At 49.8% G+C, this 17,940-nt stretch overlaps 1 protein-coding gene across 2 annotated transcripts in view; it reads left to right on the top strand.

The window, feature by feature from the left end:
• Nucleotides 1-345: 345 nt before the first annotated feature.
• The window catches only part of dennd5b (DENN/MADD domain containing 5B), a 61,065-nt gene continuing 43,470 nt past the window's right edge, over nt 346-17,940 (top strand). For both annotated transcript variants that reach the window (XM_084447824.1, XM_084447823.1), the window contains exon 1: nt 346-670. In XM_084447824.1, the coding sequence (XP_084303950.1) occupies nt 562-670 (109 nt within the window). In that variant the 5' untranslated portion in view covers nt 346-561. The remainder of the gene's footprint in view (nt 671-17,940) is intronic.

Below are 17,940 nucleotides of genomic sequence, written 5' to 3'. Positions count from 1 at the left end.
TGTAGGCTTTTCCTTCTTATTCTCATTATTATTATATGACAGTTCGAAATTAATGCACTTGTCCAGTGCTGGAAAGCACTTTGGCTCATCTCTGCAGTTTATAAATGTGCTATAGCCTATAAATAAAAGTGACTAACTTTATTGTCTCTGTTGGGGCATTATTGACCATGGTATTAAACTCGGTATTGACTAATTTAGCATAATCAATACACCAGCAGAGCCCACTGTATTTGAATGTGCCGCCCTGCCACGCGACTCGGCTCCGCCCTTCAGATCTGAAGCGAGGCAGGAGGCGCGCGCTCTACAACGCTACCGAGTGCGCGGTGGTAGTGTGCGTGTGTCCAAGAACTGCGAGGAAGGGTAGCGAACCGTCTCCTACATTGCACAGTAAAACAAGTCTTAGCCTACAGAAGAGGGCATAGCTTTGCCTCTGGAACGGTGTCTTTTTGCCAGTAGCCTACTCCTGGGACGCAAGTATTTAAAAACCCGTCTGTATTTCTCCTCTATGGAGATGCTTTGTCTGGAGAAGTAGGAGCGGACGACGCTGAACAGAACGCCAGGATGAGTGGGAGCACCGGCGGGTCCGGAGCGGCGCCTTGCCGCTTCGCTCACTACTTCGTGATATGCGGAATAGACATTGAAACTGGACTGGAGCCGGACGAATTAGCCGGTAAGAGTAGGCTACTATGTAGCGATTTATATTATAGCCATGTTAATGTAATGTTAATGTAATCTCGTTCTTCAGTTATCTGCACAAGACTCGTTCTACAGTTAGCCTATCTGAACAAGAGCAAAACGTTATCAGACAAGGTTAACGGTATTGCCTGTTGAATAAAACGCCCTAACATCAAGAAATGGAATAGAATCTTTTCAGACCTGAAGTGGCCTTGCCTATAACTGTCCGGTTCATGATTGCTAGCATCTATCTAAAAATATTCCCAATTGATTCAATTACCCTCCAAGCAAGGCGAGGGGACGTTTGTTTACATTATTGGAGTGTTCTCACAGCACTCCTGTTAGCCTTTATTTTAGGCATTTAAGTGGAAGTCCTTTTTGTTGAGGACAACAGACTCGACAGACATTATTTTCAAATAATGATTGTTTATTGATCATCAAAGCATTGTATGCACACTGAACAGGCAAGATGTTGATCTGATCCCGTCCATAGAAAGGGTGAGGATTTGATTGGTCCAGGCTAGTTATCTGTATTGTAAAGCTATAGCCTAGTCAGCATCCATAGGGCCCTGTCAGGTCCCCGTGTTAATTTGGCTCTTCTGCAGTCTAGAAACGTTTCATTTATCCTTAACCGGGTCCAACATTGATCCGAGGGTCACGTTCCTCTCAGTTGTGCTTCACTGGCAGAGCAAAGTGCACAGCCCCCTCAGCACAAAACTGGCCCATCGATCCACAGACCCTGAGCCCCCTGCTGTCAGGGGCCAGCGTCAGGGGGGAACACTGCCCAGCATACAGTAAGGTTACGTTGCAGTGTGTTTTCAATTTGTTCTCAGCCCATAGCCTCTACACGAGAGACACATGTTTGAGTTAAGACATTTCCCATGGGACATAAGAACCATGCATCAAGTAGTTGTGTGTGTTTGTGTGTGTGTGTGTGTGTGTGTGTGTGTGTGTGTGTGTGTGTGTGTGTGTGTAGTGTAGTGTAGTGTAGTGTGTTATGTAGAATGGGCTTTTAAGTGGATGAGTTTCTGCTTGTACTCTAATTCCCGAAGCAGGGGAGGTGATTAGTGTTAGTGAATTGATGGAGAAGGGTGCCACATGTTTATGGCAGAGTCAGTAGCTCAAAGTTCAGTGTGTGTGTGTGTGTGCAACAGCAACATCTCTGTCTGAAGTGAGTGAGCTGTGATTGCTCATTTGACTGGTTGCAATTGGTCTGGACAGATTTACCCGTACTATAATTTGTGGACTTCTCACTCCCTTGGGTGGTTTGTGTGATCAGACAAGCTTGGGGTCTTTCTTTGCTGATGAGGGTGTTCTTAGTGGTTAATCTCTTGATCGTGTTGATTAGTTTGGCCTGTGATGTTGTAAGGCGTATCACCCCCTTATTGTTCACTGGGGGTTGGTTGAGTCTGGATCTGAGACACTGGTTGGTCGCAGGATGTGTGTGTGTGTGTGTGTGTGTGTGTGTGTGTGTGTGTGTGTGTGTGTGTGTGTGTGTGTGTGTGTGTCACACCAAGTCCATGTTCTCTCTGTCTGCTGTCCTCACATAGTTCACCCCAACTCCCATGACATGTGTCTGTCTCTCTCTCTCTCTCTCTCTCTGTGCTTTTTAACTGGGCCACAGGTTAAGTGAGGCCAAAGGAGTCGAGCCATCAGCTGTTGGGTAAGAAGGGCAGAGCCGAGGACAAGGCCAGGGTCAAAACCTCTTTAAGCGGGGGCCCCCTTCTCTCTATAAAGCGCATTGTGTTGCCTTTTTCAAATGTGGTTTATAAATAAAGTTTGATTTGATTTGAGTCCATTCATAGATTCATTTGAATAATACTCAAATTGGGAGGTAAGAAAAAAAAACTGGAAACACGATACACTGTGGTGCTCTTGATGAGATCATGCTGATATAGCATCTCTCCTGCGCGAGGAACGAGGATCTTGATTTAATCATCCCTGTCTCTGCAGATGTGAATAGCTGATGACATGGCTCAGAATGGGGGAACCCCGCCAACTCTCGAAACGACACCAGGCCTTGCTAGCTCTGTTAATGTCCGCAAGTGATCCTAGCCAAACCACCAAGGGTGCAACACATAGCGCCTGGTTTTGGCCTTTGCGTGCTGATATCAATACTCCTGTGTGTACTGAGTGCAAGCTATTTGTGGAGGGTGACGCAGGGAGTTGAGGAGGTGTTGTATCAGGTTGCCATTGTTTATCTACAGTTACGGATCTAACTGTATCTGTAATCTCCCCATCCCCCCACACACATCACCATTCACCAGATCAGCAGTCTATCCCCATGACGTTGTCATCTGCCCCCAGTGAGCGTCCCCATCTGTATTCTTCTCAGATAATTTAAATTTTAGATCAGACCTATCACTGCCATTTATCTCCAGGCAGATTGCCCTACCGTTGTGATTGATATTAGCACATGACAAGAAGTCTCTGTAGAGAGCTCGTTCTCCTGTGCTCCGCTTGGTAGGGAGGGATGGCTGCTGGAGTCTGACCCACATTAGCCAATGGCTGGGCCCTTGCTTATTTTAGCCTCTGTGATTCCACATCAAACCCCCCCCCCCTTTGTGTGGCAGCAGGCCTGTTTCCCCCAGGCCCATTGTTCTGGGCAGAGGGACAGACTTCCTGTTAGTCTGCCTGCCTGACTGGGCTGCAAAGGAGATCCCACTTTCCCAGTGGTGCGGTAGCCTCCATAAATCCCTGTAGGTGAGTGTGTGTGTGTGTCTGTGTGTGTGTGTGTGTGTGTGCGCGTGTGTGTGTGCGCGTGTGTGCGCACGTGCGAGCCCTCACCCATGTAACGTTCAGATTTACACCTCATTGTACCCCAGCCTCTCAATCTCCATATCTGTCCTATTAAAGACGCAGAACATTTTAATACTTGGTGGAACGGTCGCTCCTTAAATACAGCGGCGGCGGCGGCCGAGCCCAGACATCTCACCGGTTTAATCGTAGCCCCACGGCGGGCGAATAGAGCGTCGGGAAGTAAGACCCGCCCCTAAGAGCGGCTGCCACACCTCTCGTTTGTTAGCTGCATTCTAACCACAGGTGCATTGTGGGCCGGCGGGAGTGCGGAGCTGAAAGGTGAGAAGGCAGGGAGCTATTTCAGGAGACGCCCCAGCTGGTGGAGGGAGGGAGATATGAGGTAAGTGTTCCTTTACCCCCCTGCCCCACCCTACTAGAGATGTGCTAAGTGTTCAAGATAGGGGTAAGCCAAGGAGAGTAAATATGAAACGTGTAGCACCCAATGAGCTAGACAGACACGCACACATACACACAGTCACACACACAGACACACATTCACAGGCACACAGGAAGTCGAGATGTCGCACGCATAAACAACAGATGTTCACACTTGATTTCACTTCTCAGTGAACGAACTTTGATTCTGCAAGGCGTCTGATGTGTAGAAGTGGAGAACAAAGGGAACGAGAATCTCCCTTCGCCTCCGGGTGCTCCCGCACCTCCTCCTCCCACTCCTCCCCTGCCTCTCCTCCTCCCCGTCTCCCCTTCTCAGACCTCCTCCTCCTCCTCCTCCCCTGCCTGTCCCGCCCCCGTCTCCCTCTTTCACACCTCAGACGACCTCACACCTGCCTGTCAGCGCAGCTCTCCCACACTTTCACTCCCTGTCCCCTCCCTTTCCCAATCCTCCTCCTCCTCCGTGTCACACCACGTCGGAGCCTGTCCTCGCACTCGCGCACGGCCTCTAACGGGTTAGTCATCACCCCTGGGACAGGACTCGGCAAGCCACCATTGAAACTGACAGACAGACAGCCAGAGATGTTCAACTCACACGCCACCGAAACCTTCTGCAATACCACCAATATCTTAGATAGATAGATAGATACATAGATAGATAGATAGATAGATAGATAGATAGATACATAGATAGATAGATAGATAGATAGATAGATAGATAGATAGATAGATAGATAGATAGATAGATACGTAGATAGATACGTAGATAGGTATATATGTAGATGGATAGATACGTAGATAGATCGATAGATATATACTGTACATAGATAGGTACATACATAGATAGATAGATCTTTGTATTTGATAGATCTATCTGCATATAAAAGTGTATATGAATATGAAAAGTCAACTAGTGGCTTTGCAGGCCTGATCTGGGATGGGCTGGGTTGAGGTGGGAGTGTCAGCCAAGTGGAGGAGGGGGAGACAAAGGGCTTTGAAGGGCTAAAGTGGCCAGGGCCATCTGTCCTCCCTGGACACAGCCTGGAAGTCAGCACAATGCTTATGCTAATGCTAACTGACGTATGCTAATGATGACACAGGATACCAACACTGACGCAAGCTGATCTTGACTTTTGTAGTTTGTGGTCGCTTTGTATTTGCCAGGGAGGGACATATTATAGCTGGATATGCGAACATGGATGCTGAAGTAGAGGTGTCACATTTTGTGGTTATGTGAGGTTATACAAGGTACATTTGGGGGCAGCAAATGTCTTCTTCAGCAGAGTGCTCTAAAAGAGCGAACCCATCTCCTTTTCTTCCTCTCCTTTCTGTTTCCCCTCATCCCTCTCTCTCTCTCTCTCTCCTCTCTCTCTGCCCTCTCTTCATGTTCAGTGGCCAGTTCTGTGTGCAGTGCCGGCCCGTGGGTCGCATTAAGCCGGTTAGCGTAATCCAATCGGACATCCCTGAGCATGTCTTGGTAAACCCAGCGCGGGCTCCCCCTCCACTCCCCGTAGCGTCTCCTCCTTTCGAACCGCAGCGCTGCTCCCAGCCTCCCTCAGCGTTTGACCCGGGCGCGCCCCTCTCCCTGACCGCCGAAGTTTGCTCCCTAGAGGTCGGCTGAGAAGTCCCTCTAGCTAGAAGATGTCCTTGTAACAGCTCACGGGGAAGCCGGATTTAGAGGTGGAAAAACTGCCAAAGCAGACCGGGTTCCTTGGAAATACCCCCCTCGTCCCCACGGTATTGATGGTTAGACATTGAGACATTGAGGTTCTCAATGTCAGGGACACTATTGCCGTCTTCCATCCCCGTCCGAAGGTCACCACGGGCTCATGCTGGTGTCAGAGGGCAGACGTCAGGGGTGAAACCGCAGCCTGTCCCACTTGACCGTGATTGATTTCCAACCTCGGGGACTCGGCCTGAGAGGCTGCTGCAGCCGGTCGTTGTTGCTGGGAGCCTGTCATTGCTGCACTATGGTGTGTGTGTGTGTGTGTGTGTTTGTGTGTCCCAAAATGAGCAGTTGATCATTGGGGGCGTTGCACCCAGTTTCACACCCCCACTCCCCGTTTGACCCATGACCCTGTAGCCCATATGTTCTGCTGCCCACCAGCCCCCCCCACCCCACCACCAAGGCTGCACACATGGAGGATGGGGGGGGAGGGGGGTTAGAGTCACTGAGAGACAAAGGGATTGTGTGTGTGTGTGTGTGGGGGGGGGGGTTGTTGTTTTGGTGAAAGCTGGAGGCTGATACTGGGGAACTATTAGGAGGAGCCATTTCTTTGGGCACAAAACACTTACTATCCAGCTACATGTTTTCAAACTGATTTCAGATTCCATTCCTTTGTTTAGACGTCGCCGGCACTTTTTCATGTTTGGTTGTTTTTTTCCAGATACCGCGACGAGTAATGACTGGGCTTTTGTCCGGCAAAAATAAATGATAAGCAATTGTGCGGGCCCTTTCACACTGGCGTGGTGTGTCTTTTTGTTCGGCGTTCGTTCGTTAACACGGCAGGTTTTACCCGATGGAGGAATGCCCCCACACAGTTTTCCAGAGCTCATCCTTTTGTCTGGGCCGGCCCCCACAGTTCCACCTGCGGTGACCCCCCCCCCCCCCCATTGCCAGGTCTGTGAATGTCATGCGCTGTTGGCTAGGCACCCGTGGCTGCTACGGAAATGCCACTCGCTGACATTTTGCTCTTTCTGTGTTCATCTCGTCTTGAACATGATGTATTTCTGGATTGTGGAGTGGTACCCTGCATACATTTACCAATATTTAAGACTGCCCTTCATTTACGAAGTCGTTAAAAATAGGACCGTACGCGACATGTGTGAAAAGTCATTATGTCACACCAAAGCGTGTATTTCCTGTGTCCTTGCAGGGTGCATTGCGTGTAGCCGCCAAGGTCAGTTGCCTGGCCGGAAGCATAAAGGCAGTCATGGGTGCATTCTTTCAGACTTCTCCAGACTGAACGGATGACATAAAACGGCACAAAGAAACACGGACCAAGTCAGTACATCTCGGCTTGTACCGAACAGTCATTAGCTGGTCTTTGTCCGACGTGGGAGAACAGCCTGTCTCTGGTCCCCCTCTCCGCACAGCGGTGTTGTTTGCTGCAGCTGGTTTGTTTAGCCTTGAGGGAAATCGATAGTGGTCATGTGACGCTGAGGGACGGCCAGTGTTGCGCTGTGCTGCTCTCTGCCGAGGGCTGAGCTGACCCAGACGTGGCAGGGCCATCCTGCCCTGCCCTGACCGGTTAAACACAAACCAGGCCTCTGCCATAAGGGATTGAAGGGGGAGAGGTAGAGATTGTGTGAGACAGGGAGAGAGAGATACTGTAGATAGATAGATAGATAGATAGATTTGAACTTTTATTCCCGTGGGGGGAAATTTGAGAGGAAAGAGAGAGAGAGAGGGTGAAAGCGTCAAAAAGGGATGAGGAAACCGCATCTATAGGTAAAACGAGAAAAGCTTTTCTCTGGAAAACCGGAGATGCAGAGTGATGGGAGAGGGGGTTCTCTCTCAGGATGAGTAGCTCCGGCCTGTGATTATCCTGCGTTCGTTTCCGTCGACCAGAGGTCATAATGCGGGCCTGCTGCGTTTCCCCGGCGACACGTGGATGCACAGTCAGCACGGCCCCCCCGGTGTTATGTCAGATGGGCTGTAAATCCTCCTTACGCAACAGCGATTGGCATCGCCGCGGTAGCAGAGGCCCCTCTGACGACAGATTACAGCCGAGACGGGACAAGGGCACCACTGGCTGGCGGCGCCAGGCGACGGGCTAAGCCCATCCCTCCCCGCCCCCCCGGGCCGTTGCCGGACGGGGATTATGGTGCATAAATCACAGGGTTTATTTCAGAGCTGAAATGTATTAATGATGTATTTTTGGGGCATTGCCCAATTAGTTGATGAATGTGGATATTGGCAGTCGTGCATTCACAGCCTTTTGAACCTGTCCCACAACACAATTACGTAATGTGAACATGTATTAGTCTGTGCTGGTATGGATCTGCTTGGAGATTATAGTAGCTGTAAAAAATTCTTCCCTGACCCCTCTCAACAAGGCGATCGAGCAAGCTCCTGGAGTATGTTTGTCTACCGGCTAAGAACATTTATAAAGCAATAAATAACATTAAATTACATTTTCAGAGTAAGAGAGGCTAGAAACATCATAGGAGAGACATGGCAAACACTGGTGTATGTCTGTATGTGCGTGAATGTGCCTAATTTAATTGTCGTTATTGTCGTCTGTATAGCCTGAGGGATTTTTGTTTTGTTTTTGTCCCCCCCCGCCCCCCCCCATGCGCGCTGCGCAATAGCGTTCAGAGTTCAATCAGCAGGACAAAAAATGGCAAAACAAGGCCACAGGCCTAACGGAACACAGCAGAATCAATAACGGCAACAACCTCAACCACAACCACCGCCACCTCAAACATTCCAGAACAGCCGGTCGCCTTGGCAACCACTCCGGAATATGAATCTTAACTAGTTCATAGTATGGCCAGTCTGTAGGGATTTGAAGGGAAGACTGTGTGTGTGTGTGTGTGTGTGTGTGTGTGTGTGTGTGTCTGTCTGTGTGTTTGCGTGCGTGTGTGTGTGTGTGTGTCTGTGTGCGTCTGTGTGTGTGTGTGTGAGAGAGTGAGAGATGATAATTGTTCTGTATGAATGAGGAGATGCTGACATGGCTGCTCATGTGGACTTCGTTCTCTGACTGAGCTCCAGCTCATCCAGTGACCTGTGCCCCTTGGAGATAAGCCTTTGTAAACAATACCTGCACACTGCAATCAGATAAGGTCATTGATCCCTCTCCATCTCTCTCTCTCTGTCTGTCTTTCTGTCACCCTCGCTCTCTTGCTCTTTCTCTCTCAATCTTGATCTCTCTCTTTCTTTCTGTCACCCTCTCTCTCTCTCTCAATCATTCACTCTAGGGCTGCAACAAACGACTATTTCAATAGTCGAGTAGTCACCAATTATTGAAAAGATTAGTCGACTAGTCGTTTAATTTAATTTTAAATTTTTTACAACTGGGTTAATGTCAGGAATATAAAATGGCTATTATTGTATTAACCATCAGCTTTAAATTTAGCAAGACAAGAAAGAACAAACTTCCATTCAAAAATGCTTGTTTTGCCATTTTGTCCTGCTGATTGAACTCTGAACGCTATTGCGCAGCGCGCATGGGGGGGGCGGGGGGGGGGACAAAAACAAAACAAAATTCCCTCAGGCTATCCAGACGACAATAACGACAATTAAATTAGTTACCGACTATTTGTATTGTCGATTAGTCATCGCTTAATCAACTAATCATTGCAGCCCTAATTCACTCCCTCCCTCTCACCTTATCTCTGACACCAACCCTCCATTTTAAGTTGAATCTGGAATCGGAACTTGTCATTTTTAATGAACCAGCCGATCCTTATCCTTCCCTGTGGCAGCATCTCAGCCTGTCTCCTGGCCGTCCCCTCCTAGTCTGCATGTCCCCACCAGAGAGAGCAGCTGAGGCCACGGGCCCTCACACATACACACACACACGCGCGCACACATTCATAAACACATAACACAGCAATAAAGACATGCAATAAAGACATGCAATAAGACATGTTGCGGCAGGCGGTCATAAACTCTGCGCCTCCCCCCTCGCTCCTCTCTGTCATACGCAGATGATTCATACAGCTCTCGAGTTGCCAGTGAGGGGGAAAGATGGGACCGACATATTCTGGCAACGCTGAGAGAGAGAGTCTGTATTATTTTTTATTTCTATTCATGAATTCATTCTTTACACTGTAGGTGAAGCGCCGCTCATCGCTGTGCTGGATTGTTGTTGTACACCAGTGAGCTACACAAAATACCCGAATGAATGAATCATATCGATACTCAGTGGAAACCTGCCCCCCATTGTCTGCAGGTCTGTTCAAGTCCATACAATCCCAATTGAGCAATATTCTGGTCTCTTCACGGGAGTAGTAAGTAGGCAGTAGGACTGTTCTCTTTGGGTGAAAAGTCCCTTAGACGGATAGTTCAGTCTGTTCTGTTGGATTATGACCACGCCACAGTGTTTATATAAATATAATTGCATGTCTGAGAGAGAGAGAGAGAGAGAGAGAGAGAGAGAGAGAATGAGAAAGGGACTGAACATGCTGTTTTGGCTTGAAAAGTTAGGGGTCTATTTGAAAACTCGGTCTTTAGTAACCTACAGAGCAAAGTCTTACAGTTTCTTCAGCCTCATCCACACACATACCAAGCATTCATGGACTTGTACACACACACACACACACACACACACACACAAAGAGCTAGCCTGGCACACATTACTGAAACACACACTACAGAAAGACGAGCACACACAGCTCAGCTGAGAACATCCAAGGATCAGAGGCCGGAGTTGGCAGTCATCAGTCTCCTCCTCCCTTCTGAGGAGTCAGCATTATGCATCTCAGTAGACGATTAATTGGCACTTGAACGTATTAAGGACTTATTTAAATTGAGGGACACTAGCGGTGTACGCAAGGACTCAAACTTACAAAGGTAATTCTCAGGCCGGAGTGCCAGATTCCGTACAAGCTGTTGTGTGCGTGCCTCAAAAGTAACCTGAACCAGCAACCTTACCCCTGTCCTCTATATTGAGTTGGCTATGCTGCGGCTTCAAGGCCGGTGAGGGCATGTCTCTTTCAGTGATTATTATGGTGTGTTGAGAAGAGAGGAGATTGTGAATGGTAGTCAGTCAGTGTGCTACTGTGCTTCATATCCCATCTTCCTGTCGCTCGCTCAAGGTTTCCAGGGCGCTAACGTGTATTTCCTGGATATATTAAAGGCACATGGCAGAAATAGCTCTGAAAGCCTATTTTCCCCACCAGTGAACTAGACGGTCTTTTGTTGTACCAATTCTCTACACAATTTGTGTCCGTCTGTTGCCGTCAACCAAGCCTGTCACTAAAGCACGTTGCGCTAGCTAGCTAGCTCTGGAGGGCATGATAACATCCCAACACCAGACGGCTATAGTATAGAGGAAGGTTTGTTAGGACTGAAGTGATGACATACACTAGATCAGAGAGTGATACGGCTGGTCTTTGAGACCTTGACCTGTGAAAAACGTAGAGCTCCACGCCACGGCAATGGAGACGTGGACGGAGAATATGATGGGGAAATCCAGAGGTGTTATCTGACAGCTCTTATCTGGCGTGAAGCATGGCCTGGAGATAGCCCGGCCATCTCCGGTTTCTGTCTGTTTGTAAAGTCAGACCTCCTACGCGGCTTAGCTAGCTAAACTATCAGTGACCACAGCTGTGTCCATCTCCCCTCTCCCATCTCCAAGTCTCGCGGCCTGTGAGAGTCACTGTACGCCAACTAGCGTAGGAGTAGCCGGGAAGGACGCCAGGGTCTAGCAGATGAACAGATTGCCTATTTGCATAGATCCATGTTGCGTATCTCCTCTCCACGCTCTGCGAAGACCTGTGATTACAGTAGCAGCGAAACATGCGGGCATGCAAATACACACACACACACACACACACACACACACAGGTGGTCGCTGTGCTTCAGTGGTCACACACACACACTCTCATGCTCACAGGTGGCGTTATGCTTCAGTGGCTTATTTCGCCTCATGGTAGGACAGAAATCTATAGAGGGCAGGTACAGTAGCATCAGATCAGTTTGGACTGTTGTGTAAATGAGTGAAAACTAAGAAAAACAAATTAGTCTGAAAGAGTTTAATAAATTATATTAATCTCCCACCTATCATGCATGTACTAGTCCTCTCATACAGTACTTGTCAAAACAATTCTCTCTCTCTCTCTCTCTCTCTCTCTCCTTTAAAATGCAGTTATCTATTTGCCCTGGTTTTGCAATACATTCTCCCCCCTCTCTTTCTCTCTCTCCTTCTCTCTCTCTCTCTCTCTCTCTCTCTTCCCTCTCTTTCTCCGGCTCATTCTCTTGTTTCTCTGTCAGTTTCCATCATGTTGGTGTAGGTCCATCTGAAGGACACACTATGGGCCCTACGGGTGGAGAGACTTAGACTACCGTCCCCATCGTCCCCCCGTCAAGGGCGTTTCACTTTCTATCCCTCCCTCTGTTTCTCTCTCCTGTGTGTGTGTGTGTGTGTGTGTGTGTGTGTGTGTGTGTGTGTGTGTGTGTGTGTGTGTGTGTGTGTGTGTGTGTGTGTGTGCGTGTGCGTGTGTGCGTGTGCGCGCGCCTGCGTGTGAAACAGAGGAGATGCTCTTGTAAGATTGCTTTCTGTTTGTCGGGCTGGCCCTGTGTCTGCTCCTCCCAGGCGACGCGCAGGTCCTGTCCTCCAGCAGGGCTGTGGGGTCGTCGTCCAGGCAGGCCAATTAGCTTGATGTGTACGTTCCCTTGTGTGTTCTGGAGTTCAACTAGGATGATGTAACCCCCCCTCGCCCAGGGCCCATCAGTCATTTGCAGAGCTTTGAGAAGTGTAATGGGTTGCTATGGAGACAGGGGGGGCGGGGGCATTTTAGTAAAACAGATTATTTCGCCGTAGGGGTAGATGGGTGGAGAGAGAGAGAGACCCCCCCCCCCTCTCTCTCTCTCTCTCTCTCTCTCTCTCTCTCTCCCCGACCTCCACAGCCCCATTCTCTCCCTCTGATTATAATTCAAGTAATTTATGTTTGCTGTCAGTTGGCCACTTGAAAGCCTTTTAGCCTTTGTACACTCCATCTCACACGCACTTATGCGCACATAAACAGACACACACACACACTTCTCATAGTTGTAAAGCTTTTCAGGTTAACAAGCTGTAGCCTCTCTGCACTCTTACCAACCAACAAGCCCCCACGTAGTCCTTAGACATCGAAGATGGCTGCTGCCTTCATCCCTGATTGAATTGACTTGACACTTTGTGTGATCCTGTTCACTAGTTGGGCTCAGACTAGGTTTTCAGAGCTGCGTGTGTGCGTGCGTGTGTGCGTGCGTGCGTGTGTGCGTGTGTGCGTGCGTGTGTACGTGTGTGTGTGTGTGCGTGTGTGCGTGCGTGCCGGGAAGTACGCTGTCTGGAGAGGGCCGAGTATCGAGAGGCTCTGCCAGTCGATCTGCACAGGAGAAGAAAAGATTGAGATGTCCCCTCTCTCTCCCTCTCTCTCTCCCCCACTCTCTCTCTCTCAAGTGTCGAGGTTGAATCCCCCTGCCCTTTGATCCGCCTCCCAGGAACAGAAACATGCTCGTCTCAACCTTTTAAAAGCGGATATTCAAATGTGATCAGGACACGTGTAATTAGGGAGGAATTTGCCCGGAAACACAACAGAAGTCGACTTGATTGGACGACGCCTTTTAGCCGTCGTCCTTCTCCTCTTTCTGTTATGCTTTTTTCAGATATGGCTTTTAGGGGGTGAAAGAGGGTAAGATACGAGGGAGAGAGGTTTTGGTGTGTGTGTGTGTGTGTGTGTGTGTGTGTGTGTGTGTGTGTGTGTGTGTGTGTGTGTGTGTGTGTGTGTGTGTGTGTGTGTGTGTGTGTGTGTGTGTGCGCGCGTGCGTGCGTGTTCAAGGTTCAGGCTTGGTTATTTCAGGGTTGTCAGAACGTCAGGCTGCAGCAGAGTGGCCCTGGAGGTTGGCATCCCTACACAAGACTGACTTTGGCTGTCTCTCCCTTTCTCTCCCTTTTTCTCCCTTTCTCTCCCTCTCTCTCTCTCTCTCTCTCTCGCTTTATTCATACTTTTCTCTCTCACTCAGTCTCTCACCTCTCCTATTCCCTTTCCCTCTCTGTCTCACACACACACGCACACACACACACACACACACACACACACACACACACACACACACACACACACACACACAGTCGCTTTGTCTCTTTTATTTCTTGCCCTCCTTCTCTCCTGTCTCTTTTATTTCTTGCATTTCACCTGCCATCTACCGATGTTCTGTCTCTTCCCTTCTCATCCCTCTCTGTCCTTTTCGGTTCGACGAGCTCGCTCTCTCCCCCTGGCACTCTCCTTCCTCCCCCAACCCCAACCCCCCCCTCCCTCGCAGTCTCGCTCCCCCCCCCCCCCCCCCCCCCTCCCCCCCCGAGAGGAAGAGCGGCTCAGTTGTTTTGGACCGGAACGCCTGGATGAACCCTCGCGAACCCGCCGCCGCTCACTTGAAACCTCCAGCGCGAGCCCTCTGGATGGAACGCTGCACCTGTAGGACACGCCTCCCTGCTCCCCACGGCTCCGCGGGCCGAGAGACTCAGTCACTGCCTCTTGACGCCATCGTCACCTTGTTATTGCGATGCGGCTGCCATGAGAACTCTCGCACGCACGCACGCATAGACACACACACACTCGACATCTGGAAGTTCGTTGCTCTTGTGTGCGTGTTGACATAATTACTACAGCATGTCAGGTCTTGTTGGGTCGCCCTCTTTCCTAGAAAAAGGAAAAGCACACTCAAGCTCTCGATGCTGGGTGATTGATTGAGTTAACGTTTCGGCCAAGCGGCCTTTGTCAAAAGTCTCTCTTTCCTGGCACTGTTTTGGTGTTTCATACGAATTTCCGCCTCCTGTTTAGTTTGTACCTCAGTGCTGCAGTGGGCTGTTGCGTGTTTGGGATATGAGTGGGCTGTTGTGTGTTTGGGATATGAGTGTGCTGTTGTGTGTTTGGGATATGAGTGTGTTGTTGTGTGTTTGGGATATGAGTGTGCTGTTGTGTGTTTGGGATATACGAGTATGCTGTTGTGTGTTTGGGATATGAGTGTGCTTTTGTGTGTTTGGGATATGAGTGTGCTGTTGTGTGTTTGGGATATGAGTGTGCTGTTGTGTGTTTGGGATATGAGTGTGCTTTTGTGTGTTTGGGATATGAGTGTGCTGTTGTGTGTTTGGGATATGAGTATGCTGCTCTGTGTTTGGGATATGAGTGTGCTTTTGTGTGTTTGGGATATCGGTATGCTGCTCTGTGTTTGGGATATCAGTATGCTTCTCTGTGTTTGGGATAGCAGCAGTAGACCATGTCTGTGTTCCACAGGCTGCACTGATAAAGTCTTGTGCTGCCTCTCCTTCCTGGGATGTCTCGGCTATCTATTTATATCCCTTTATCGCATCTGCAACACCACATGCTCTCACCCTCTCTCTCTCTCACACACACACACACACACACACACACACACACGCACACACACACACACACACACACTTTCTCTCTCACCCCAATGCCACCTCTGCTCTGTCTGCCTGCAAAGCATGCTGGGAAATCACGACGGCTTACACCCGCGGTTCAGGCGTGGCACGGGCATTTGCATATATGAATGTGCAAATAGCCTGCGGGCGTACGCGTCAATCGTCGTCAACACTGCGTGTAACTCCCATCCCGGTGGACCACCAATGTGCTTGATTTGTGTCAACTCTGTTAGATGCCCCCCCCCACCCCGCCCCCACTGCCAAACGACCAGGACAGACGGTTCTGTTGTCATGACTAAAGAATGTTGGACAGGTTCCATAGCGGAGAAGCCAGCTTAGCATCGATAGAGGAACCGTTGGAGGACTTGTTCTATTTCTCTCCCCCACCCCCTTCAAATCCTCACCTCGCGGAGATGTCAACACGCTCCAGTTTCTTTCTGTATCTCCTCGAGGAAACCACAGATTAGTGAACAACCAGCAGTCTCGCTCTCCCTCTGTTGAGATAAACCCGTTTGCGGTGCGCCGTCTCGCGTCGATAATCATAATCAGCCGTTTCCCCTGCCGCGCGAGGAGGAGGGCGGTCGGGGCGATGCCGTCGGCTGACAGGCTGCCCCGCGGCCCGCCAGCGGGTGGCTGACCGCCGCCCTTCGCAGGGAGGCGTGGATCAGCCGCTGCTAATCAAGCGGTCGAGAGGCTCACATGACGCTGAAGCGATGAGGCCTGGACAATCTCGCCTCCCTCCCAACGAAGGCCCCTTCGGGAAGCCCAGAGCCATGTGCCTGAATGAAAATGAGTCACCCTTACATGCCCTCTCTCTCTCTCTCTCCCTCCCCCGTCTCTCTCTCTCTCTCCACATGGTCCTCCTCACCCCTCTTCTTTCTCTCTGTCCCCGTCCCCCCCGGTATGGAGGGAATGGGACAAAGAGGTGCTTGACAGAGTGACAGAGCGATGACATCATGGAGCTGGCGGGAGACTGAATAGGGCCGTCAGAGCCAGGCTAATCTGAGCTGCGACATTGGTCCATTGTGATAAACACACACACACACACACACACACACACACACACACACACACACACACACACACAATGCAATACTACTATATACACTCATTCATACACACATCCAGTCACACACTTATATCAGCATTAACACACACATGCACACACACTTTCTCTCTCTCTCTCTCACACACACACACACACACACACACACACACACACACACACACACACACACACACACAGCCCTTGAGGTTCCTCATGTAAAGATAATTTATAATGATTCATAGATTACCAGGTAATGACCCCTCTCCATTCCATTTGTCTTGTTGCCAGGAAGCAGATGGGGCGTTGAGGTTGCACAGCCAGCCATGGCAAAGGGCTGAACACTGGGTGGTGTGACCTCAGAGTCTGTGTGTGTGTGTGTGTGTGTGTGTGTGTGTGTGTGTGTGTGTGTGTGTGTGTTGTTGTTTTTTTGTTTGTTTTTTTTTTGGGGGGGGGGGGGAGAGCGAGAGAAAAAGAGAGTTAGAGATGCTGAGAGAAAGTGTGAGTGTACGTTTGTGTACATGCTTGCTTGTGGGTGTGTGTCTGTGTGCTTGTGTGTGTGCGCTTGTGTGTGTGTGTGTGTGTGTGTGTGTGTGTGTGCGTGTGTGTGTGTGCAAATGCGTGTGTGCGTGTGTGCACGCGTGTGTGTGTGTGTGTGTGAGCTCTGGCTGTTGGACCCGGCCCTGGGCCCTGTGCCCAGCCCAGGCAGCTGCTGGTGCCGGTCCGAGGCGTGTTCAGGCGTACTGGAATGTGTTCAGCAGCCAGAGAGCCACAGGAACCGGAGGACCTTCAGCAGGAACAGAAAAGAACCTTCTTAAACTCCGCAACACTGTCCTGCTGGGCCCGAGAAACCTTTAGCCTCCAAAAAAAAAAAGATGTAGAAAAATATGAGAATGGAAATGTCTAATCTATTTACGGAAATGCGATTAAGCTTTTACAGTACTTACAGAAGCCTGACTGAGGAAGAACTGTTCTGGCTTCTCTCTGTCTTTTTACAACTTCCCTGTCACCTCTTGCCCTGCTTTGACATTCAGATTTGTGGAGGAACTGTTGGAGTGAGGTACGGTAGTCTAGATAGACAGTACCAGCCAAAGCTTACAAGCCCCTGGGGCTGTCTGTCTGTCTGTCCGTCGTGTGGGGAGGGACTGCTGTTTTTAAAGAGCAGGAATGGACCAGTATGGACAGTGAAAGTGTGTGTGTGTGCGTGCGTGCGTGCGTGTTGACAGACAGTACCAGTGGAAGTGTGGGGCTGTCTGTCTGTTTAATGCCCCCGGGAGGGACTGCTGTTGTTTTTAAATCCAGTAGAGATTCAAATGCAGAATTGCCTCCCGGCTACCTTCACAGAGTTGTGTTAGTCTGGACTTCCTGTCTGCCTCTAGCTGGGCTGGGCTGTGCTAGGGTTGGTGCGTGTTGTCATCCACCACAAAGCAACTCTGATCACTCACATAGCCCTGTACTGTATGTGTGACGCACGCACGCGACACACACAAACACACACTCGTACAATAGATGTGTGTTGGTACCTGTGTAGCCGACAAGGCAACAGAGCCTGTCAGTCACCTCGCCAGGCTCCTAATGCTGTGTGTGTGTGTGTGTGTGTGTGTGTGTGTGTGTGTGTGTGTGTGTGTGTGTGTGTGTGTGTGTGTGTGTGTGTGTGTGTGTGTGTGTGTGTGTGTGTGTGTGTGTGTGTGAGACACACACTCCCCCAGCAAAGCACCTCTGATCACACTGCCTGGTATAGGGCAGCAGGGACCACATGCATTATACATCACCGTCTGGGGCCAGCACATGATTATCTCCCCTGTGTGCATGTCATACATGTGTCTGCATAGTGATGTGTGTGTGTGCGTGCGTGTGCGTGTGTGCGCATGTCAGACTGGTTGCAGTTGATTGCTGCATTACTCGTGCAGTGTTTGGAAAGGACCTCTA

This window comes from Borostomias antarcticus, assembly GCF_949987555.1.
Source record: "Borostomias antarcticus genome assembly, chromosome: 13".
Classification (NCBI taxonomy): domain Eukaryota; kingdom Metazoa; phylum Chordata; class Actinopteri; order Stomiiformes; family Stomiidae; genus Borostomias; species Borostomias antarcticus.
This window is presented reverse-complemented; position numbering and strand designations above follow the sequence as displayed.